The 26,018-nt window shown below is 41.6% G+C and overlaps 1 protein-coding gene across 1 annotated transcript in view; it reads left to right on the forward strand.

Annotated features, from left to right (window-relative positions):
• Col9a1 (collagen type IX alpha 1 chain) overlaps nucleotides 1–26,018 on the forward strand; it is an 82,961-nt gene that overhangs the window by 47,342 nt on the left and 9,601 nt on the right. The window contains 15 exon segments of the mRNA XM_005086519.3: nucleotides 551–604; nucleotides 721–774; nucleotides 897–950; nucleotides 1,365–1,418; nucleotides 2,409–2,453; nucleotides 3,554–3,607; nucleotides 3,700–3,753; nucleotides 11,989–12,042; nucleotides 12,633–12,704; nucleotides 13,212–13,247; nucleotides 13,901–13,945; nucleotides 15,252–15,284; nucleotides 18,674–18,820; nucleotides 19,003–19,057; nucleotides 20,753–20,941. Coding sequence (XP_005086576.1) covers nucleotides 551–604; nucleotides 721–774; nucleotides 897–950; nucleotides 1,365–1,418; nucleotides 2,409–2,453; nucleotides 3,554–3,607; nucleotides 3,700–3,753; nucleotides 11,989–12,042; nucleotides 12,633–12,704; nucleotides 13,212–13,247; nucleotides 13,901–13,945; nucleotides 15,252–15,284; nucleotides 18,674–18,820; nucleotides 19,003–19,057; nucleotides 20,753–20,941 — 1,000 coding nt within the window.

A 26,018-nucleotide genomic window follows, 5' to 3' on the forward strand; every position in this document is an offset into this window, starting at 1 on the left:
ACCTCAACCTACCATAACAGTCAATGAGATTAGCTTATACATGGATGCAGTAAACAATGTTGTTGCTTTTAAGGTGGAATTCAATCCATTGCTCATGTACACCCAGAGCACAGAACCATTATGCATCTAAATGAAAGCAGAAGACATACAACCTCACTTATCCCTATGGCAATATCGATCATCAAAACTCTAATTTTTCCAAGATTTTTTTAAACTGAGCATGTTTGATAGGTCAAAGTTATTGTGGACAAAGAGGCTCAGTTAATAGTAGTGAGAGAGATGGTTTAGTTGTTTAGAACCATGGCTCAATTCCCAGCACCCACATGGTAGCTCAAAACCATCTACAACTTCTAGGGGATCTGATACCAGCTTCCAGCATCCTCAGGCACCAGACATACAAGTGGTGCACAGACATAACACACAGGCCACATATTCATATGCTTAAAAAAAAGTTACTCCATAGTCTTCAGCGTGGTTGATGTTTTCTCACCTCCAAACACCCTTAAGTAAGTCATTTTTGTTCATACTGGGAACTTCTGCATTTATGCAGGGTGATCAAGGACAACGAGGCCCTCCAGGAGAAGCCGGTCCTAGGGGAGACAGAGTGAGTATAGACGAGCCCTCATCACTGAATTATTTGTTGATTGTGTGTGTTTGTATGACCTACGCAATGCACTCATTGAAGATGCCTTGTTTTCTTGTTTCTTTTCCGACCTACAGGGTGCTCAAGGTTCCCGAGGAATTCCTGGATCCCCTGGGCCCAAAGGAGACACGGTAAGTCCTGGGCTATAGTACAGTTCCCAAGGTTACCGGCTAGCACGGAACTTCAGGAAATAACGCGGAGAAGAAAAATGTGACTGTTTCTAAGACACAGTGTGCTATTTGTGTGTCCTTAGGGCTTGCCAGGCATAGATGGTCGCGACGGAATACCTGGAATGCCAGGGACCAAGGTAACTGTGTGGTCTAGTCCTGTGTGAATGGGGAGTTCTCTGCTCTGGACGACTATGCTTGGCATTTCCATTGCACCATTACCAGGAAGTTTGCTTAAACAGCTCTGGCATTTTCCCCCGTCTTTCAATTTTGAAATTGCCCACTGCAAAATTCTTATTAAAATAGTCGACATATTTGCTTGTCTTAGGAACTCAGTAAAATAGCCCCATTGATGAAAGTAGACTGAGGGAAACTCTGTTTGAATGTGTGTCCTGTGTCCTACCCGCCACCTATCCTGAGCGAAGTAATTTAAAAGTACGCTGAGGTTAACTGCTGGAATAATATTTTTACCTAAAATATCTGCACACCTCTTTCTTAGAAGAACATACCAGTTCATAAAGGAACAATTGTGTGATTAAGAACTTTGCTTTCAGGGTGAAGCAGGGAAGCCTGGACCTCCTGGCGATGTGGGATTGCAGGGGTTGCCGGTATGTGCTCAACTTTGGCTGCTTCCATGTTCAAGTTTTATGTACATGATAAAAAGATGAATTCCAAGGGATGGATGCACTCTGCAACTTGTTAAATTCTGAGGAAAAATGATGCTCTATTTTTTGTTTTTTAATGTTTCCCTCTGTGATTAGCTAGTCATTTGCCTAAGAAGCATAAAAATAGTAGTACATTCTCTTACATACTATTTTGTTTTATGGTTTGGGTCTGCCTTTCCTATTATCTTCCTTAAATACTCCAGGGCAGTGGGTGCTGCTTGGTCTCTTGCCTTGCTTCTAGCCAGTCGTGGAGTTCTTATGAGCAGATTTGAGACACGAGGATACTAAAAGATTTCTCAGGGATAGTCTGAGAAAGGTTACCAGTCCTGGCTTAGGTGATACTTTGAAACATTGAAATTGATATTTCCCTACATTAGTATGGCTGAAAGTTCATATGGAATACATTGTTTGTGGGGTTTGCTTTTGAGTCTTTGAAGGCCAATCTTTTGAGGTAACAAAGAATATTTGGTAGTATCAAGAACTGGCTCCCAATCTGTTATGGCATCTGGCACTTTGTAAGCTGTCAGGGGAAATAAGGACTCCCAATACCCAAATGAGATAAATGAGGATTTTATTATTCTGTGCAAGAAGCAATATTATGTCCCTATAGCATCTGTCCTGCCCAAAAGATTGTCTGTTGATATGAGGACAGAGATGAATTCTGGCTTGAAAGGTCATTCAAAAAAAAACTTTAACTTGGATCGTTTCCTTAAGGTTCAGGCTTAACAGGCTGGAGACAAGTAAAGCAGAGTGGTGTGCACCATATGTGACTCTGGTACTTACTGATTTGGGAATGAGGCAGCATCTCCCCACACTGCCTTTCAGGTTGCCATGATCTCGTCCACCTCTTCTCAGATGCTGGGTTTGGCATTTGGAGTTTGATGGATCCTCAGATGAGACTGTTAAACCCAGAATCTGTGTGTTTTCTTTTAGGGTATACCTGGGATTCCTGGGGCAAAAGGTGTTGCTGGTGAAAAGGTAAAGCAAACAAAACAAAACAAACAACTATCAGTTGATACTTGGTTTTATACCTTTATGAGTTACAGTTTTAACACACCCAGCCTGGATTTGATTGTATATTTAACTCCAAGAAGAAATCAGAAAAGCAAAAGTTTTAATGGGTCACGTTCTAAACCTCTTTCCCAGCTGCAAAAATCTGCTGAGGAGGCTTCCTTCATGAGAACGTCATTCTTTGCTAGTTTAAGACAGAGGCTGCATCATGGTTTCTGACTCCTTAAAATACGGACTATATTGTTTTTTTCTATTTCTCTGGGTGGTACCCAACCTCACTGACTCCATCAACTCCCCATGGGTTCCAGGATTCTGGGGCTCTTCCATCTCATAGTGGATGTTTTCTCCTTAGAACTCAGACCAGTTTTTCTTTTTCTTTTTTTTAAATATTTATTTGTTTGTATTTTAAATTTAGTTTTACATTCCAACCAAAGTTCTCCCTCCCACACCTCCTCCTGAAGGACTCTACTACTAAGTTATAGAATTGATGTCAGGTTATCGTCTACAGAGAGTTAAAAAACAGGTCAATGAAAGCAATAGGTAAAGGAAAGGAAACAGTGGTAACAACTTTTCTTTAGGATAACGTAGGTAAAACATGATAAAGTAGGCTTTGAGACTGGCAAGGTGGTGTGGTTTGTAAAGAGCTTGCCTGAGTTTGATGCCCAGGTCTCCTGCAAAAGGCCAGGCATGTGCCCACAGCACTGGAAAGATGCTTTCAGCTTGGTGAATGGCCAGCTTAGCCTACAGGATGAGTTTCAGGCCAGTGTGAGACTGTGTCTCATTAAAAGCAGGTGGATTGTGCCTGAAGAATTACACACAAGGAAGAACTCAGGGCTTCATATGCACGCAGGTGCACTCACACCCACAGACATACATATGCATGTGAACATTTGCTCATATGTGCATACAAACACAGACATAGGAAAGAAATCTGTATCCTCCCAAAATCTCAGTGTGAAACCAGGAGATTAATGCTATTTAAATACACAATGCCTGGTGTGGGTAAGGCAGGTTGATGATTGCATTTGAGTTTGAATTACTCTAAAAGGTGCACTTTTTATCTTTAGGGTAACACAGGTGCTCCGGGGAAGCCTGGCCAGTTGGGAAGCTCAGGAAAACCAGTAAGACTGCAGTTAAGATTTCCGTCCATTATGACCCATAGTTACCAGGAGACATTCGTTAACTGTTTCTCTATCTGCTTTCCTTTTCACAGGGCCAACAAGGGCCTCCAGGAGAGGTGGGACCTCGAGGCCCCAGGGGGCTCCCTGTAAGTACTCTTCTCCCATGCCTTCCCTCTGACAACTTTGCTGAGTGTCCCTTTCTTGTGAATTCATAAATGGTTTTGACCATGTGCACGTCCATCTGGTTCAGATAGACAACAAAATGAGAATATCTATCTATCTATCTATCTATCTATCTATCTATCTATCCATCCATCTATCTATCCATCCATCCAGTACATCTTAAATGCTACCAAAATGGTGTGTTTAAGAGAAGCAGAAAGTGCTTTTTCTTTTTTTTAGACAGGACTTCTCTGTGTAACATCTCTGGCTGTGTTGGAATTCACTTTGTAGACCAAGCTGGCCTGGAACTCATAGAGATCTTCCTTCCTCTGCCTCCTAAGTGCTAGGATTAAAGGCATGTGCTACCCCTGGCTGGGACTTTTTTTATTTCCATCTCATGTTGGAAATATTTTAGTGTGGTTAAAAACTGTTATTCAGATGTAATTCACATAGTATATAGATTCCCACTTAATATACATGACATTTATTTTTTAGTATAGTCACAAAATTATGCAGCTATTGCCACCATCAATTTTGGAATACTTTCATCACCCACTAAGGAAACCCTGTTCTTACTTCCAGGCATGCATCCCCAATCCCTACGCTTCAGCTCTATGCAATCCCAACTCCACTTCTGTCCCTATGGCTTTGCTGATGCTGAAACATTTATATGAGTGAATCCATACAATATGTCTTCTTTCATTTAGCTTGATGTCTCAACACTCATGCATTCTGCAGCATGTTCCAGAATTTCATCCCTACTTATTGCTACATGACAGTTAATTGTATGGACAAATTGCACAGACACATCCCGTCTTTTTCACCCACTCATCAGGTATAGGCTTGTGGGTCTACACTTTTGACTGTTAGGAACATTCCACCATGAACTTTTGTGATCACATTTTCCTGTGAATGCTTTTAAATTCCCTTGAGTGTATACTTGGGAGTGACTCTCCACTTAAACTTTAGAGAAACTTCCTTATTTCTTAAGTGCAAACATGGGAACTTGTAAGGATGAATTGCCTACTAGCTTTACAGACAACAACAATGAGTATTTTCCTACTGGAAGATATATTGTAAACTCTATAGAGAAATTTACACTGGGGCTAAAGAGATGGCTCCTCAGTTAAGAGCACTGTCTGCTCCTCTGGGGATCTGGGTTCTATTCCCAGCATCCATGTGGAAGCTCACAAGTATCTGTAACTTCTGTCCAATGGAGTCTGTTGCCCTTTTCTGACCTCCTTAGGCACTGCATAATATAGTAAAAACCATAAAATAGATAATTTTTAAAATTCACATTATGTGCTTAACTCTGACTTCACAAAACTCTCTCTGACCTTCATTTTCAATTCTTGGTTTCAGTCTTCTAGATAATAAAAACAAGGAAATAAACAAACACTACAAGTGAGAACACAGAAACAGATCCAAATATACATCTATTGATTCTGTCTTTTTTCAGTCCCTTTATATGGGCCTTCTTTTCGGCTTCTTCACCCTGACTTGACTCAGGACCACTTGGGCTACTGTAGTGTTCTGCTTCATCAGCTCTGGTCTTTACACCTCCACCAATTTGTCTCAATAGGACTCCAATGATATCCCGTGTTTTCTACCACTCTTGCATGTTGTGTGATGTATCATATCCATGACTGCCACTCTAGAATACTATTGAAGTAGCCATAGTCATTGGGACAAATGAAATCGTCAAACACAATCCCAAAGGCTCCAAGAAATGGTAGTACCTCCATTGTGCACACACCAGAGTATTGGTCTTTCTAAAGTACAGTTTCCATACTAACTTTTCCTCCCTTTTGTAACATGCGCTTTCTGGCTCGCCAGGTCCCACTGCCCTTGAGCCCCAAATAAACACACAAAGACTTATACTAATTATGAAACTGTTGGCTGATGGCTTGGGCTTCTTATTGGCTAGCTCTGTCTTAATTATGAACCCATTTCTATTAATCTAAGTATTTCCATGTGGTCTTATCTTACCAGAGAATGCGGACCTGCAACTCATTTGCCTGCTACATGGTGATTGACCCTGGCAGGCTCTCCTGCCTACCTTTCCCAGACTTCTCCTCCTCTCCTACTCCTGCCTATCTTACTGCCTACTGCCTCATTGGCCATTGGCCCAACAGTGTTTTATTAATTAACCAATAAGACTAACATGTAAAAAAAGGACATCCCCTATCACCCCATTTAAAAATCCTTAATGGCTGAGCATGGTGGTTTTTAATCCCAGTACCTAGGAGCCAGAATCGAGTGGATCTCTGTGAATTCATGCCTAGCCAGCTCTATACAGCAAGTTCTGGGCAAACCAAGGCTACAGAGTGAGACCTTATCTTAATAACAGCAAAACAATAAAAACCAAAGCAAAAAAATTATGAATTTGTACTGGCAAGAGACAGTCTAAACTATTTGATAACTTTCTAGTTACCTATCTCCTCCCTCCTTCCCTCCCTCCCTTCTGCTCTCTTTCTTTCTCTCATGTGCATGTGTGTCTGGTATGTGTGTGTATATGGTGTCCCCATGTGTGCAGACACATGTGGCACATGTGTGGAAACCCAAGGTGGGCAACAGAAATCCTTCCCAACTGTGCTTCACCTTATGCTTGGAGTGGGAGTCCCTCAGTTAAACCCAGAGCTCGCTGATAGGCTAGTCTGGCTAGCCAGCTTGTTCCAGGGGTCCTCTGTCTTGTCTTTCTAGTGCTGGGATTCCAGGCTGGCATTTATATGGGTTCTGGAGATCTGAACTCTGCTCTTCACACCTGTGACAAGTGCTTTAGCCACTGAGCAACACCCCAGGCATAGACTTCTCACTTCTGCTGGCATCCGTGGGAGGCCACACTTAGTTCTGTGAAGCTCACTAACTTCTCTGACACTTCTTAGCCCACTTGTTTCCCGCATGTCACTCTGTGGATTCATTTCGTTGGAGCTCTTCTCCATTTCTAGGGGTCATCATCCCCTGCCAACTTGTCCTGAAGTTCATAACCGTTGACTCCTCTGTGTTCCCTGCTGTGGCCTGCAGGGAGACTGAGGGATGCCCCGTTCATCTCTGTGCTTCTTACATCTCATTACCTAGTGCCTGCCACGAGGTAGGACTCAAGGTTTCTTGGAATAGGTTGACTTGGAAGCATAAGAAATCCTGGGCATGCACTGTCATTGGTAATAACTGACTTCTCATCTGCAGTAGTTGTTTTTCAGAGAAAAAATGGCAAAGCTTTAGCACCAAAGTGCTCTCCTGGAGGGTACATTTACTCCTCCATTTACATCATTGAATTCCGTTTTGTAGACAGATTCATACATTTCCACCTACGGTTGGCAAGTTTGGTCAGACTTTCCTGTAAATTTAAATCAAACTGAGTAGACTGGATTAGAACATGTGTCTAACGCTTCCTAGATGAATGTCTTTGCAATTAATTTTTGTTGTTTCGATCGCAAGAAGGACTAGTTATTACTATTATTATTATTGTTTTTTTCCTTTTTTATTTAAATTGACCTCTAGAACAGTGGTTCTCAACCTTCCTAATGCTGCAACACTTCAATAAAGTTCCTCCTGTGGTGGTGACCGCCCAACCATAAAATTATTTTCGTTGCTACTTCATAACTGTAATTTTGCTTCTGTTATACATGGTGATGTAAATATCTGTGTTTCCTCATGGTCTCAGGTGACCCCTGTGCGAGGCTTGATCCACCCGTGCAGGGGTTGTGGCCCTCAGGTTGAGAACCATTGCTCTAGTGATTTCATGGGAACCACTACCACATATGTGTAGGCCTTCTCTGCTGCACTCTCTCTTGGTTTATAATGGGCTTGAGTGTCTCTTGATTCAGAGCAGGCAAAGAGACTGGCCTCTGATGTGGTACTACATTTTGGTGGCTCCTAGCCAACCACCCGCCAGGCTTCTTTGAACTTGCCAGTTTTTTAGATGAGTGGATTGTGGTTGCTCTGCTCACTTGGTTCCATTGGGGATGGCACCCTGCTGATTTACCTCCTTCAGAACATCGTGTGTTCCCATTGTACTATTCCTGGAGACCCCTGCTCCATCTCAACACAACACCCCAAGCAGAGAGGTCTCCATATGGGAACCAGATGGTGTGCTGTTGAGATATCTACGCTGCACCCCAGTCTGCCCAGCCCTCGGCAATGGTGTATAAAGTTGATATGTGTGATGCTAAACATTCAGACAGATTTTTCTCTGCCTATGTATAAGGGAATATTTAAATCCGTGCAAGATAAATACAACTATATCATATCATAAAATTGAATCCTTTAAAACATTCTTGCAACAAATGGAAAGCTATTCCCTGAGGTAGAGCTCATGAGATTTTCCAATTTAATAGGAAAATGAATTGATAAAAGAAACAGTCTAGAGAAATCAGGATTGATCTTTTGGGCTAAACCAGCATCTTCCCTTTTTGCTGTTGCCAGAGAGAGAGAGAGAGATTTAGTATACAGAACGGGCTGAATATAATGATGTATAATTTCTCACTTCCAAAATTTAGCTAGCATGCACCAAAGATAGTGTTTATTCTTCAGGTAGCTAGCATTTGGGGAAATTTTGGAAACATGGGAAATATGAGAGCCATGACATTTAAAGTGATGGGATGGAGTTAATTCTTTTGGAACTATTATGGTAGCATTAAGTCACATTAAATATCCAGATTTTTTGTGATGTTTTATAAATGCCTAATAGTTCCCTCATAAGTGAAAAGGCATCAACTTGAATTACTTGGTGTCTGTCTCTCTGCAATCTCATGCCGTCACCTCCCCATAGCGTGGCTGTCAGTGGGTACTTGTTTCCTGAATTCTGCTGGTATAAGACATTTAACCATTTTTAAATTTAAGATTTCATTCTTAAGCTTTTTCCCATTTTAAATATTTTCTTTAATTTTACATTCCAACCACAGCTCTCCCTGCTACCCCTCAGTCTTACGCTTTTATCAGAAGTTGAAGTAAAATTGGTAAAGACAAATGCACAAGCCCAGACTGATTCCTGGGTGTTCATTACACTAGAGGCACAGAATTAGTCAGAGGTGAAGAGGGCTGAGTTAGAACAGGGACTACGGAACGAAGCGCTGGTAACCCCAGTGTAGAGGAGTCGTTCATAGCCACAGCAGCAACAGACGCTCCACATCTTCTCTATAGCCTCGGTTGCCCCTTAGGGATGCGTTGGCATCTGAAGTTTTCCCTGTGCCTGTGGAAGCACAGGAATCCTGAGTTAAACAAAGACCTCTTTAGTACAATCTCACGTAGTAACTGGCAGATCTCTGTCTTGATTCTGATGCCTTCTGATTCTCTTGTTATAAATGGAGACTGTTATTGTCATGGGGTGGGTAAAAACCAGCCACTGGGAGGGGACTTTCTGTACCAGTCTCCACTGTCCACACCTGAGAGTGTGGTGACCACACGCTGTTGGAGCCCAAGACTGTATCATTTATGAGCTTTGCCTAGTTAATGTTAGAATATGTTTAATCTATGTTTTTTTAGAGTGGCCATTTATAACTTGACTGCTCATCCTTTTCTTCTTACATAAAAAAATTTACGCAAGTGAATGCAGAGTGTGTGTGTGTGTGTGTGTGTGTGTGTGTGTGTGTGTGTGTGTTATACAGAAACCACAAAAATGACTATCCGAAAACCTGTCCTTAACGCTTTGGTAATTGTTTGGATACTGTTATGAAAATGTTGATTCAGACTTTCCCCGTGAGGTGATGTCTATAGAAATAGAAACATTTGGAATAGCCTGGAGTATGTGACAAGGGAGTGAAGAACATAGAACGTAGCTGTTTGTGTAGAAGCAGAAGAGCACACATCCACACATCATGGGTCTTTCTCACGGTCCTACATACACAACGAGTTCTCTTGGGTTCATCCTTCTAGCAGTGTAACATGTCAGTAGTGGTACTCTGAGTCATCCATGGGTACTTACTGCAAGCTTGGGAAGGATTTGGGGAACAAATGGTAAGAAGTTATGAAAGATAGGCAAAAATAAGGTTTCAGCAGACAGAATCCTTGCTTTTGACTCATAAGATATTTAATTCTCCCAAGAATAAACCAAAGGGTATATAGCCTTAATATTTGGTTTTTGAAAGAGAACTATACTAATTGTCTTTAATTTTGATATAATAGTATGGCTCTTTTGTTTAGAAGTGAATTAGAAGTAAATGCATGCGACTCTGTTGGAGACCAAGCTTTCTGCTTTCTTCTGATACCTGTTTTTGTTCACCAGTGACGATATTTTTTATAATATTTTTTCAAGACAGGGTTTCTCTGTATCGTTTGGAGCTTTTTCTGGAACTCACTCTGTAGATCAAGCTGACCTCGAACTCACAGAGATCCGCCTGCCTCTGCCTCCCCAGTGCTAGGATTAAAGGCGTACTCCACCAACACCTGGCTAGTTTTAAAGATTAAAGTCAGGTTAGACCAATGACATTGAGGGTCTGTATCACAAGGCAGTGGAGGACTATTTGAAAATGCCAGTGGTATATGTATCCTGAAGAGAAGCCATCTTGAACTTGGAAGGTCTAGGCCAAACTAATTGGAGCAGAAGCTAATCTCTTTTGTTGCATTTTTCTAAGTTAAGCTTATTCTTGGGCTATGTCAGTGTGAGCACAGGTGTAATGCAGTCCTCTGGAGCATGGGGGACTCACTAGAGTCTATGCTACTGACTCTCCTTCCTCCAGAATGCATCCTTAGTCAATAGTTTCCCAGGGAAGGGTGGGCCCATGAGCCTTTCCCGAGGCAGGTGTCTGGAGAAAGGTCAGAAGATAATCTTTACAGTGGATAGAAAAAAACCATTACAGTGGTCACTTTTCATCTAGATTTACCTCCTTCCGTCCTCATGGGCATGGCTTCGGGTTTCCAAGATGCTCATGGGTTTAAGGACCAATGTATTGTTCCAAATGCTTACATCTGACATGTTAATAGAGAAATTATTGAGAAAGTACTTAAGAGCATTGAGTTTCAATCACTTATAAATCATATGAAATGACTACAATGAAATTACAGCCCACAGACAGAGGCTGTTGTAATGTGGCAACTTTTAAAGAAATCAAAAATTCTGAAGGTTTATGGATCTTGACTTTTTTTCAACCTAAAGTTGAAATGAGTAACATACAGGACAGAATAAAATAATCTTACCAGAAGCATTTGGAAGAATTAAAGTATATTAAAATGTATTTGAATATTAAAATGTATTAAAAGTATATTAAAATTTTGAGTATACTAAACTGGAGCTGATATATCATTTTATAGAAAAACTAACTGAAATCATTCTTTCCAGTTTTAAAGTAGATCCCAAAGGAAATGTGGTTGACTACTAGTGTTCCACCGTGTTTCACTCAGCTCAACAAAGCATTAGCTATACAACAGGCTTTAGTCAGATTGCATGAAACTGTTGAGTCCTTAAGAACAGAAGGAAAAGTCACACATCTCCTTTTCTCAAAAGTTCCTTTTCTTTAAAGTTTAAGGTTTCAAGCAGAATAGAATTTTTTTTAGAATAGAAATTTGAAGACTTAGATTTCAAATAAAAATCTTGAAATTGGCCCACAAAATAAAATTAGCATCGCTGTTAGCAGATCTTCATAGTGAGTCACACTTCTCAAAGTCTGTAATCCTTGAAGACATATTTAGACCTAGAATGAGTGAAACAAGAAATTCTATCTCAGAAAGTTTATAAATGCCTACCATCTGTGTCTTCTTGAGGTCGCAGTAGTGATTTACAGGCAAGCAGCTCTGTCTTGTGTTTCCATCTTATTATGCCTGTGTTGAGATAAGCAATCCCTTGCCAGCTGTTCCTTCAAAGTATTTGTAGACACCAGTGCTTACTGTGCAACACAGAGATGGCACCGTGCCAAAAGAGTGGGTATGGAATACCCCAAGAACATGTCTAAGTGAGGGTATAAACTGTGTATATATGGATATCCATGATATAAAATAGGGTGTAACTTACATGCTGAACATTTTCATTGCATGTACAGGGAGTGGATATTTCCAATGGCCTGCACCCATGGAACAGCATGAGCAGATTCCATGAGCAGGGTCCACAGAGGACAATTAGATCTTGAAAGGATGGCCTGCACCTTCAGTTGAACTGAAGGCGGAAGATTTTGGCAACTCATATATTTTAACAAAAACTTGCATGGAGCACTATTTTTTCATATAATAATTAAGCATTTGGCTCTGGCCTGAACATCCGGGTGGTGACAACATGTATGTTTTCACAGGGCAGTAGAGGGGAAGCAGGACCAGAAGGGTCTCCAGGCATTCCAGGTAAACTGGTAAGTGATGTTTCCAGCCTCTGTGTGTTTGCTCCCTACAAAGCAGATACGGTTTTTAAAATAGGAAGGGAGAGAAAAACCAATTTGCAAAAGGTCATCTAATCAACTATACATTTTATTGTTATATGACTATGTGAAACTGTAAGTAAGGAATTCAAATTGTATCTATGATGTCCTCCAAGAGTATTTTAACCCGTGTGGTTTGAATGCATTTGAAAACCCAGAGAGGCATGGAGTGCTACATTTGGCAGCTGCCTCTTGGAGTGGGAGAGAACTCTGGCTGAATGATGGCTTTTGCTCCTTGCATAGCTCCTGTTTACCCAGCGGGAGAAACGACAGCATGCCGCCAGGACTTTGGCTGAAAGAGTCCACTGTTGCGGAGTAGTGAAGAGGGAATTCAGAGGTGGGGTGGAAGGTGGGAGGCCACTGGCCCCTCTCCTTGGATACAAGAGGGAACTAACTGAAGGGGCATCACTAAACTAACCACACATTAATTTTAGACGCGAGTTGATACCCCAGGGCCCTGTCTGGCTTGTCAACATTAAGCACTGTGGGCACAGTGACTTGGAGATTCTCTGTTTGTTTTCCAGGGACCTCTTGGCAGCCCTGGCCTTCCTGGCCTGCCTGGGCCCCCTGGCCTTCCTGGAATGAAAGGCGACAGGGTAAGATATCCAGTACTCTGAATGCTTTTTTTTTTTTTAATCTGGGGTGAATCCTTCTTTGGTGAGAAATCAGGTTTGCTTTGCATGGTGAAGACTTTCTCTAGTGATTATCAGAAAGAAACACTGGGAAAGACAAGTGAAGTTACTGAGAGTTGATGTTGCAAAGAAAGAAACCAACCAAATCAGTAATTTCCCGGAAGGAAGAGAAATAAAGGCTGAGAGGAGTCAAGGATCAGTTGTACTTACAGTTTTTATTTAGTTCATATTCCTATCAGTGGAAGTTCATTCACATGGATATGACCAGGGAACATTCTCCTGTTACCAGAGATCTGGGGAACAATTATCAATAAGAACAGGTTTCTTCCGGTCCTGGTCCTCATTAAGTGGTGAGAAATGAGGAGCTCTCACGCACCCCACCATCCATTGTCTCATCGGGGACGTTGACTCATCTGAACTTATGCACACAACTCAGAATACTGAAAAAGTTTCCAATCTTATTCATTCCAGGGTGTATTTGGCGAACCAGGTCCCAAGGGGGAACAGGTAAGTCGAGTGTGTGGTTAGCGGTATTGGGTATATGCCACTTCACAAGGGCGGGGCTGGCTGGTTTGTGGGCGTGATGCCACGATGACAGCTCCCAGCTTTTCTCAGTGTGCTGCATAGTGAGGGAAAACAATAATGGAGTTTGATGTGCAGCCAAAGTGTTTTCATATGCGGGAGCTAATGGCTGTTTCCTGTGCTGTGCGGTGCTCTTTCTTTGAAGAGTGTGGCCCTGTCTCTCTGGCTTGCCGAATTTTATTCAGATGACAGACTTTCAAAGTCACAAAATAACATTTTAAGTATTGTTTGATCAAGACCTCAGCAAATAACATGTGTAAATAAAGAAGAGTCGGTCACATGCCTGGATTCCAATTTTTGCTGTAGGATGCCACTTTCAAGGGTTATTGAATTTCAAAACTGCTAGATGTCATTGTTAGCTTAATTAAATGAACTAAACTCAACCAGTAGCTGGAACCTGGTCTCACCTCTGTCCTTTCTGTTTTGGTTAGGGTTAGCCTGCTGTCATGGAACTGAGAGTTCCTACGTGATCCTTGGGGCATTTGGGGACTTATAAATGCTTGTCATTGTTGACTGGTTAGAGCTGACCCATGAATGGAAGACTGAAAAACATGTGACATTTTATTTTAATTTTTTAGGGTGCCTCTGGTGAAGAAGGTGAAGCAGGGACAAGGGGTGATCTTGTAAGATATTTTTTTATTGGTTGATATAAAACTTTAAAATTTTTGAAAAAGATGTGATTTTTCTTTCTGACATTGTTCTGATTATCTTAAAGGCCAAGAGGATTTTTCCTCTACTTTGACTAATGATTTCCAATACTGAAGGCAAGGCCTAGTGAGGGGGTTTGGTAAACTTAGCTTTAAACTTCTGCAGAATTCCCTTAGAAAGGGTGAATTCTTCCATGGTCTCACATTGAGACATTCAAGTTATTCATATAGTACCACAGAATGCATAGCAATAGAGCCTAGCGGGGAAACAATGTCTTGTTAGGGTCAGGGAGCTGTGGCTCGCAAATATGACTGAGAGCATTCGATCTACCCTGAAAACATCTGAAGGAATGATCTCCATCTCCAGGGGGAGAGACTGCCGAGTCTCCAGGGAAGGGACAAGGACAGAGCACGCTCTCTGTGTGCAGAACTGATGGGTCTGTCGCCTCGTCATGATGGTCTGGACAGGAATGATCAGACCTAAAGTAGAAATGTGTGATTGAGCCTTCTCCAGCCAGTAAGGTCTTCCCTGTGAAGTAGCCTGGGAGCTCTTCAAGAGCAGACAAACGGTCCGCTAATATTTATTCAGACTGGCAGGGTCTAGAAGAAACAGAAGTGAGATGTCTGAACTGGGCAAAGTTTCTGGATTTTTGTTTTTAAAGCAAATTTCTGAGAACACTGCATTTTAGTTTCTGTTCATTTTATGTGTGCAGGGGATGTTTTAAAATTTAAATCATTCTATCTTGTAGTGGAGGTATGCTTAACACTTGAACTGAACTCATCTAAAATTAATGATGAGGAGGTCACCTACGTTTTTTTTTCCTCAAAGACTGAAAACATGGATGTATTGCTTGATAGATTTTTAGGGAAGGGCTTAAAAACCACAGAAATATAAAAATAAAATTTCAGTGGGTAGTTTTTAATGTCTATTGTGTTTGGTAAGAGAAGCTATTATTTTATTTTATTTCCTACACATTTTTATGCTTGGTGTGGAGCACTGTAGACCTGAGTGAACCTCGCAGAGCTCGCATTGCAGCCTGTTAGTCCACAGATCAATTAGGCAAGGGCTGGGCGGTTGCCTCCCTCACACAGAAGCACAGAGTTGTGTAGATGAACTGGAATGACAGACCACATTTTGGGTCAAACCTGCTTTCTGTAATTCTGGGCTCTCTCTGCACATGGTCTTCCATATGTTAGTCATACAATAGCACTGGGAAGATGTTTTAGTGAGCTATGTAAAGTGAATAAACTGTACTAATATAATTTTGTTTTACTGATTTAGGGAGACATGGGATTACCTGGCCAAAAGGGATCTGTAAGTATGACACAATTAAATGGTGCAAATTGAAAACACTAATAAAGCTGTAGAAAGTGCAATACCCTGCTTCATGAAATGATGGCGTAAAATGGAATTTCTTGAAGGACTTCAAGGAAGTAAATCTCTAACTCTACTCTGTAGACAATGGATTCAACCAGTAAGGAAAAAATAAAATTCTCAACTGTGTAAATGGATCTAGCTTTCGAACTCAGCAGTCTAAAGAAGGGTTTTGATATTATAAATGGCTCAGTGAGTGCTAGATTATAATCCTCTGACATCCTCCCCAAAGGGGCCATTTCAAAGAGCTGGAACCTGCCCTGCGGTGAGGGGAATAACTGAATTTCAGTGGCAGTTATACCCCTGTGCAATATTTCAATAACTTTCTTAATCTCCCACGAGTTCTAGTTGAGGCAGCTGAGAGAGAAGCAGAGCACATAGCACACAGAGAATCGTCAGAACCACAAAATGATTAGCTTCTTCACTTGTGTTATTTTATAGAAACTAAACTTGTGAACTCAAAACCGGAGGCATCTTGCTAACGTGCGCACCAACATAAGCAGGAGCTTAGGATCTAGAGAGAAAAGGTGAAGCTCGGAGGGCAGTCTCAAAGGCCACTACCATAGCTTCCAGGGATTTCCTAAATTTTCTCTATTTCTGGAATATTCCCTATTCCTGTCTTTATCCAACAAATTATCTCCTCGGCAGCTAATTGAACCTTACTAAAAATTAAACCTACTATGTATCACTCTCTCCCTCTGAATCCTAGAGATAATAAAATCAGACTCCCAGCAAAGTGGACTGAACTTGTCTGGAAGAGTTCTTGGTTTACTCATTTTTTTTGTCTCTTGGCTTCTGAAACGTTGTCCATTTTCAGTGCTTTTACATACTGTGCCATTTAATACTTCCTAGTGTGAAGAGGCTTTCTCCTTCCTGAGAATTACTGCCTCCTACTTAGGCCTCCTTATCCATCCTCTACTTACTTACCTTCTCTAGGGGCACCTCGCCCCCTCGCCAACCTGGTTTCAGTGCCCAAATGCAGGCTTTGTCTGTAGGCTGCATGCACACCAGCATATGGATGCAATCACATTGTATTGACACCCATGCCTTTAAACACCAAGTTTCAAGCCATGTTTGTACATAAGAATACTTGACTGGGTGATAGTGGTGCATGTCCTTAGCCCTATCACATGGGAGGCATAGGCAGATGGATCTCTGTGAGTTCAAGCCCAGCTTGGTCTATAGAGCGAGTTCCAGGACAGACAGCTGTTACACAGAGAAACCCTGTCTCAAAACAAACAAACGAACAAACAAAAACAGCTTGAAGGGAATGGTTTAAAATTACACCAAATATAGATATTAAACCGTGATATGTTTGGTGGGAGAAATCTTATTTCATGATCTAGAATAATTCATTGATGTTCAAGGGAAAAAATTCAAACTTTAAAAGAAAAAATGATCATAGTGATCCAACGCTTATTGCATTCTAATTTGGATACATTAGGAATTAACTGTTAGTTCATCCCCTCTCTTCTTCCCACTTCTTATGCGACACGGCCCGAGTAATGCTGAAGAATTGAAGGGTACTGTCCCAGAATCAAGAAAATTATTTACTAACATAGGCGCTTTTGCTGTCCACTCAGATGTGAGAGATCAGACGAAAACCCAATGTCTGCTCGGATGCACAGAATGTCTCAATTGAAGAACTCTTTCTGAGAGATCCAGGGTCCTATGACATCCCGTTCTTTACATCCGATAATTCCTGTGCCATGTTCGATAGCACTTTTTGTCATCGCCATCAAGAGAGTGTAGCTCAATGCTGCCAGTTGATTGTTTTAGAAGTTGTTAGAGTTTTTTCACCTGGGTACCTGGTGCAGTGTGTCTTTAGCTCTCTTTGTTGATGTTGCTCTCCAGGAAGTCTTTCAAGTTGTAATTTCCTTATAGATGCAATCTTGTCAAGCTGACTTAGATGAGTATAGCTTTTTGTTTTAACATCATAAAGCAAGATTGAGAAAGCTTGCCAAACCTTGTTTGGATGTGTGTAGTGAAATCGTTGCTTTGCTTCTTCCCTTGGGCTGAATTTGAGAATTTGTAACAGCACAGGAAAAAGAGGTGAAGTCATCCTGTGAGCATTCCTACCTTCAGGATTAGCATTCCCTGACTTCCTCTCGTCCCTGTACCTCTTCATTCTTATTCTGAACAACAGAAGGTTGTACTGCATTGCTGCAACAAATTTTAGTCTCACAAAAGAGTGAATTAATGTAGTCTCCTTAGCAGCAGTTATTAAACATGAAGATTTTAAAAGTGCTTTTAGTGGTCTGCTTTCAGGAAAAAAAAAACACTTGATTTACCTTGTATGTGTGCCTTCGTGCTGAGGAAGCAAGTAGTTGGTTGGTTAACTTCTTTAATATTTAGGTTTTAATATCTTGTCATTTAAAACTGTAAACTTGGCCCCCCACGCCTTTAAATGCTTCACTTTCAAGGTAGCATTTTGAGTATACTGGCTTAGTCTATGTTAGCATTTTGTAATTCCTGCTTATTACTAGTGTCTTCAAGGTCACCAAATACACCTTATAAAAGCCAAATAACTTACATTCTTGGCTTGTTGCATTGTTTTTACCGAAATAGCATATGTTGGAGGAAACCTTGTACTTGGAGGAAGTCTTTTGATTGCCAGAAAAAGTTACCAATCCTTATTTAAAAACTAAATGACAGGCTGGGTAAAAGGACTTGCCATGCCAACTTCATGATCTCAGTTCAGATCTCCGAAAGTCATTTCAGAGCTGGTCACAGCAGTGCAAGTGTCTGTAATCCCAGCATGCCAGTGAGAAACCGGAGGCAGAAACCGGAGACTCTCCAGGAACTCAGAGGCCAGATAACTTGGCTTAGGAAGTAACAAAAGATCCTGTCTCAAACAAGGTGGAAATGTGAGGACTAACTCCTAAAGGTTGTCCTTTGACCTCTGTGTGTCCCCCTCTCCACAACACACACCCAGCAAACAAAGCAAGCAAACAACCAACTTGCTTAGACTGGGTTGTAGCCGGGTGATAGAACATGATGAGCTCAGCATGGATTCAGTCCTCGGCACCAAACCAGAATGAGAATACATAGAACTACTGGCTTGTGGCAAGTGAGTCCTTAAATAGATCTTATCTCGGTGGAGATTGTGAAATAAATCTTTTTGTGAGTTTATGTAAGTCGGAATTCTAAGTGCCTGATGAATGGTTGAACGATGCTCTCTGTCTGCAGTTGAGGTAACTTATGAACAGACACCACTGAGGGACTTGAACTGTAGAAAAACCTAAAAATTCCACCTAAATATTTATATTGATGCTAAGCAAAACATGCTGAGGTCTAAACCCAGTTTCATAGTGCACTGTTTGTTCTAGGTCGGTAACCCTGGGGAACCCGGCCTGAGGGGCCCTGAAGGAGTCAGAGGGCTTCCTGGAATGGAGGGACCAAGAGGACCACCTGGACCCCGGGGCGTGCAGGGAGAGCAGGGTGCCACTGGGCTGCCTGGTGTCCAGGGCCCTCCGGTGAGTGGTGGCCACACCCCGTGGTTTCCTGTTGGTAGCTCCATCAGTCTCAGCCAAGCTCTGGGGCAGCAAGCCTTCTCATCAATTCCGCCACCCAGTTCCTTACGATGTCTGTTCTGACAGTCTGACAGTGTTCTCTTCATAGTGGCGGGTATAACCAGTGTTTTTCTTTCTTGTCCCAGGGCAGAGCACCAACAGATCAGCACATCAAGCAGGTTTGCATGAGAGTTATACAAGGTAAATAAATGACAGGGCCTTAAACAGCTCTGCTTCTTGTTCTTGCTTCTCAAGCTTTTATTTTTGTAGGTGTGCAAGGGGAAGTAACCGGCTTTAAAGGTGGGAGACGTTGAGTAATGTTAATGCCAGCTCTGTTTTATTTAAGAGTTGACAATTACCATCTTTTAATGAAATATTACTCTCTCCACTCCCCATCCAGGCTCCATCTCTGGCTGTCTCACCTTTTCCAAAAGGGAGGTTAACTTACAGGAATAAATGCATATACATACATCATTTTTTCCCATTTGCAACACAAATTCTTAGGCACCTACCTTCCTTAAGATGCTATCATTTAGCATATATCTGGCATAGTCCTAGGCTCTCTATAAATTATGTGAGAACTAAGTGACAGGATCAGTGCCCCCAAGTAGCATAAGGACATTACTCATACCCAAGCAGTACATATGTTTAAAAAGTAACAACTAGCAGTTTTCCAAAAATAATGAAGCATTCCCTCATTTGTTAATTTTTATCTAAATTTATCTACAGCTATGGAAGTCATTATTCATTTTAGAGTTTGCCTACTTATAAAACCACACAGGAAATGAATATGTACAAAATACCCCCACACTGAGGAGGCACTGTAACTTTGGCAGTCTACAGAAAACCTTCTTGTTATGGCAGAACTGTGTCTTGAAGAAATGCCCACCTTTCATGTGCCAAGAGGCAGTCCACCTTGTCTAGCAGACTTGTAGAATTTTCTAGAAGCAGGTGAGCAGGAAATGAATGCTTCTTTATTTGGAAACCAATATAAATCTTTTCACTGCACACATTTTATTTCGACTCCCATCTGAGCTTTAAGTACTACTAACATATCTGGGAAATTATAATTTTGTGTTTATTAAATTAAGGAATTCAAAGTAATCATACTTAAATAATTTTTAAAGTGTAGGATAGAAATTTGTCTCCAATTCCTGTTCTTTTCCATACCCTAAAGCTTTAAAAACAACATTATACTAGAATGCTTCCCTCAGAGCATTTTAATGGGGTAGATTTTCTCGCCTTCCACGGCTTTAGCAGCTGGTTCTGAATGTATGTAAGAAGCCCACAAAGGTATTAATTTTTAAGTCAAACTGTGGCCACTTCCAAGGAAGGTTATTTTTAATGATTGTTATCTATTCCAAGCATGAAAATAGACTTGAGGGGAAGGATTTATTGGAAGCAATGAATTCTCATGATATTTCAGGTTTTAGAATTGTTTGAACCAAAAGGCCTTTAGTTAGGATGCTTGGCCTCAAAGGTTGTGTGGACCCTAATTTTGAGCGATGCTTTGGCTTTTTTTAAAAGCTTCAAGAAAACATTTCCACCCATAATAAGAAACTCATTTTCTTCTCTTCCTGGGGTTCCCCTGATACCAAATGGGGTTCAGGGGGTATTCTCAAGATTCTGGGCCACCACCCTTCTCAAAGGCCTGAAGTTTAACCCCCTCACCCCGAACTGTCTCAAAACAGCTGGACCAGATAGATAGGTCCACGGCATGCTCAGGAAAGAGACACCAATGAGGCGTCCTGAGTGGAAGCCAGTGGGAAAACACACAACTTTGTTTCTTGGCACCACATTTAAATAAATGCCACCAGAGACACCATTCTCTTCATTTTAGCTACTGTCATGTTTGTGACTTGTGGGTTTTTTTTTTTGTCTGTTTCTGTCTTTTAGAGCATTTTGCTGAAATGGCTGCCAGCCTCAAGAGACCAGAGACAGGAGTCTCTGGTCTTCCTGGGAGGCCTGGCCCTCCTGGGCCTCCGGGCCCACCTGGAGAGCATGGTTTCCCTGGTCAGATAGGAATTCGCGGTCTCCCAGGCATTAAGGGTCCCCCTGGTGCTCTTGGCCTAAGAGGACCTAAAGGTATTTTTTTAAGTTTTATTTAATTTTTAATTGTGTGTAAATGTCTGTGCATATGGGGGCTCCCATGGAAGCCAGAGAGGTCATCAGATGCCCTGGAGCTGGAGTTGCCGGTAATTATTGTGAAGTGTCCAATGTGGGTGATAGGAACTAAACTCAAGTTTTTTTCCAAGAGCAGTATCCTCTTTTGACCACAGAACCATCTCTGCAGGCCCAAGGTAAGCTATTTTACCCAGGTGCTGCCTGGTTTCCTTAGATGTGTGATCTGCACCCAAGCTCACACACTCACAGAAAAATGCCAGATTCTAAAGTCACTGGAGGGCTTCTCCTAATGTGACATCTTGTCTAAGGATGTTGGCATCTGTTAAATTCGCCAAGGCACAGAGCATGGGGCTGCTCATTGTGTCACGGATTAGCGCTACCCTCTGCCTCTTTCTAAAGTTAGCCTTGTACCTCTATTTTGATGGGCTTTTATTTTCAGCCCCAGGGTGTAATCTAACTTCATTCCTTCCTTAATTTAAAGCAAGCTAAGCTCTTGTATCCAGAAAATGTTGCAAAAAAACAAAACATAACACAGGTTTGTAAGCAAGTAAGACAATTTGCAGAGTTTGCAGAAAGACAGGGTGCCTCAGACAGCTTTTGCTAGCTGATGTGAGTATGCCAGCCAAGGTGTGTGCACCCTGGATAATTTAGTAAAGTGAGGAGTTTCTGTGTAGTAATGAGTTACTGACAGCTCTCCATGGAACTTCAGAAGGATGTGACATAAAAAACAAGAGAACCCCCGTTATTTTAAACATTGTGGTGCTCCAATTAGGGACAAATATTATTGTGTGAACAGTCAGAGGACAAGCCAGCTGCCTCTTTGGATCTATAAATGAGTTGTTGATGTGACAGGCTAACTACACCCTCAGTTGGAACAATTCGTTTAATTACTTTTTTTTTTGGCATGTGCAGAGCTGCGTGTTAAAAAAATGGCCTCTAATTGGGACTCTTGTAAGTCTAGAGAGACGAGGGAGAGGGAAGGGGAATCCATCTTACAGAGCACTGGGTTTGTCTCAGAAAGTGTTCATCTTTGTCCTTTTTAGCTACTAGCTCAGGACTCTGTGCCAGATGATAGTATGGGTAGTCCCATCTACTCTGAAGACCGTGTCAGAAAATCCACTGGCTTGGGTGGGTTATTGAGTTGCTTGGGCCTGCTGTACCTCTGCCACAGGCATGGATGCAGTCTTCCTCTAGCGCCAAGAACAGTGGTGTGAAAGGCTCCTGAGACCCTAAGGTCTCCAGTCCTCTGTTCCCCCCAGACACACTGAATCAGAAATTCTGGATGGAGCCTAGTACTCGGGCCCAAGAGATTCTTAGCAGAGCTGGACTGATGTGTCACTCAAGTTCCTTAGAGGAGATTAATCACATAAATGCATAAATCACATCTCTGGTCTCTATGGCAAACCAGTGATTGGTTCAGGTGTTGACTTTGCGCTAGTAGCAAAACTCTCCGCCAGGCAGCTTGTGGGACCACCTCCTCCAGCCTTGGCCGCACAAGGAATCACCCTAGGAATTTTATGAGCAATCCAGGCTTGGGCCCTCTTGCAGAGTAAGACTCAGTTGGTCTGGACTTTGGGAGTTTACAGTGTCCCCGAGGTGGTTTTAATCCATAGCCAGGACTGTTGGAGTGGTTGGCTGCCGGGGACTGGGGCTGTGTTGAACAGGTTTGGGTCTAGCAGGAGAACTGCATCTGAAAGGAAAAAGTGTGTTTCTGTATTTGGAACCCAAGAGAGACCTCTAGCACGAAGCTCATTTGTCATTGTCACAGCAGAGGAGTCTTCCTTCTTCAGCATCAGCAACACACTCTATCATCCATCCAGATACAGTCCTTCATCCCCAGCCCTCCACCCCTTCCTCACTTAATTCCTTCACATTAGTGTTTTCATAAGGTTTTACTTCTGAAATCTGGGGTAGAGGCAGACAGGGTAAATTGGATTTTCTTTGGTAATCAACACTACAACCAATTAAGAAATAGACAATTTCTCAGTAACTGACCTTGGCTTTATCTTACCACATACAGGAGAGTAATATTTCATAAAAAAATTTATTCTGCTATTCAGAAGCTTGCAGCTTAAAATTTCCCCCAAGGAAACACATTCTACTATGTTGAAATTCAAATTTCAAGTGGTTAGAGATGCAATTCAATATGACTGTCCCTTTCCCCCACTTTTACCTAATAAGAGGAGATGACACTAGGCTCGCCTTATCATACAGTCACTTTGGGACTTTTTTCAGAGAAATAAAAAGCTGTACTCGTTACTAAGACTTTTGATAGTCCCGGCTGTGTCTTAGTCATTGTTTTCCTCTCGACGGTGAGACATCTGAGTAAGACCTTGTCTTCCTCTCCATGTGCCCCCTCTCCCACCAATCAGAGTGACATCCTAGTGTACATGAGTCATTCTCCCTGACACCATAATGTGTGTAATTGCACACGTGCAGGACCATAATGTGTGTAATTGCACACATGCAGGACCGGTATCCACGTAGCACGCATCCCCTGTGTGTGTGGTGGAGCAGAACTCGTGGGGGAGGCGTGGAACACCAGTTATAACTTTGAATAATAAAAGAGAAATGAACAACATCCAGAGAGCCATGAGAACACCCAGCTTCCTGTTTTTTTTCTCAGCCTGGCTTTCACTACATACCCAACCTAAGGCTTTTTCATGTGCATATATATTTGAATATTCTATTTATCCGAGAGAACATTTTGCAACTTTGTTCTGCAGTTGCTGAAGTCCCAAGTTTGTTCAACCAACTGTCTCGTAAATGTCCTGAACACATTTGGTTGTCATCCACAGGTTATCAATTAACTGTGAGTCAGAAGTGAGAGACATGTGTGATAGCACACTTTACTTTTAAAAATAAGTTTGTTTTTGATGATACTGCACTTACATTGCTCAAAGCCTTAAATGTGAGAAAGGCATTTAGTAGAGAATTTCTCCCACGACTTTCCCATATGCTTAGTGTCCTTTGTCGTTCTTATGATAAAGAAACCCATCAGCTTCCTTCAGATCCCTACAAGCAAAGCTATAGGAATCTGAGGACACTTGCTTTCTCTATCCCTCTTGAACAGAGCCATCTTGTCCTTTAGTAAGCAATCCGGACCTCAGTTGGTTTTCATGTAACAGTATGACCTGGAGACCATTCCAAAGAGAGTCCCGTGATGTCCCTCAGCTGTGTGGCTTTCTATTCTGTGGCAGAAGCTCAGTGTTTCCCTCTGATGATCCCATTGACTGTTTCTAGTCTTCTGTTGTTCTATCCAGGCAGAGCGCACAGCAGTGCACATATTTCATCTTGATATAAAATGTCAACCCAGACTCCATTTCTACTTCTAATTCCACCCGCATTCCAAAAGTATTTTACTGTTTTGAGAGTAAATTTCTGGAGGTTGAGTTCCTGGGCAACATGGAGCTTCAACTTACAATTTGGTTGTTGTTGTCATACCCACTGCAATAAGGTTATACCAGTTTGTACTCTCCTCAGCAATATATAGTTCTGCATTTTTCTATAACCTCAATATGTGCCATCTTTTTGGCACATATTGCCAAAACATGGAACTTTTGCTAATATAGGTTAAGCATCTTTGTTACTTTTTAATTTTGTGTTTATTTACGAAAGCAAATCCAGGGGGTGCTCTCATCTACGTAATAATCATTTTTGTTTCCTTTTCATGACTGTCTAATCATGAAGTTTGCTCATTCTTTTAAAACCTATTTTTATTGTTTGTGTATGTGTATGTACCTGATTGTGTACATGTGCACCGTGTATGTGCTCCCCCTGTGCCTGGGGGGACCATAGGGTGTGCTGGAAGTGGAGATACAGGTGAGGTACCTGATGTGGTTCTGGGAACTGATCCAGAGTCCTCTGCAAGAACACAAGGTGCTCTTAACCACTGAGTCATGTCCCCAGTCCCTTGCTTTCCCATGGTTCTTAGACATTTGATCCCCTTGTCATTTGTCCTACTGTGTGATAGAGGTTTAGCTATAACAGTGGACTACTCACTTTTTCTAAACATTTGATGACTCGCTAATGTTCTCCACTTAAGATGCCAGCTTTGGGGCTGGAGGGATGGCTCCAAAGTTAAGAGCACTTGCTGTTCTCCCAGAGGACCAAAGCTCAGCTCCAAGCACCTACATCAGGATGCTCACATGCATCTGTAACCCTGGTTCTAGGGGACTCTCTGCCTTCTGGTGTTTGCAAGCAACTCACACATATGTGCACATGCACACACACAGAAACATACATAAAAATGACAAAAGAAATTTCAAGGTAAAAGATGCTATCTTTGTTATAAACCAGTGTCTCATGCATATTTGGACCTATTAGGCCTCAAGGATAAGTACTACACCATTATCATTGGTTTGATAACTGGTGGGATTAATTCCTTCATGCTACTTTCCTTGAATGAGGTCTGTGGCTCTTTCAGCTTATGTGCTTTTTAAAATATGAACCAGAATTATCTTCTCTGGTTTAAGTATGCTTTAAAAAATGAGATCGTAATCAATATTCAGCTTAGGGAGAAATGACAACTATTTATTGGACTGTTATTCCATTCCAGAACATGTTTTCAAGCCTTTTCGTACCCATTAGAAATGCTCTGTTTCTTTCATATTTTACTTGAACATTTTCATTAAGCCCATTCTAGTTGTCTAGTATTTTAATTGCTACTATAAATAGCACTTCTTTGCCATTTCTCGTAACCAGTGGCTCTTTGTATATGTGAAAACGATTGATTTTTGTGTATTAATTTTGCATCCTGTTAGACTACTGAGTTCACTTATTGTCTGTAACGGTTTTTGAATTGATTCTCATCTTTAAAATACATGTTCCTATTACCCCCAAACAGAAATGGTTCTAATTTCTCAAACCAAATGATGTACAAGAGTTGGAAGAGAATGTACTTGGTCTTCCTGGGGCAGGGCCACTGTCAAGGGTTGTTGCTTACAGGTTGAGACAGATTTGATCCCATCAAGGAAGGATCCTTTGACTGTTATCATGTGTGTTACTAAAAACGCACATCCAGTTTTGTAAAATGTCA

Source organism: Mesocricetus auratus, unplaced genomic scaffold, assembly GCF_017639785.1.
Source record: "Mesocricetus auratus isolate SY011 unplaced genomic scaffold, BCM_Maur_2.0 Super-Scaffold_100021, whole genome shotgun sequence".
In the NCBI taxonomy this organism is placed as follows: domain Eukaryota; kingdom Metazoa; phylum Chordata; class Mammalia; order Rodentia; family Cricetidae; genus Mesocricetus; species Mesocricetus auratus.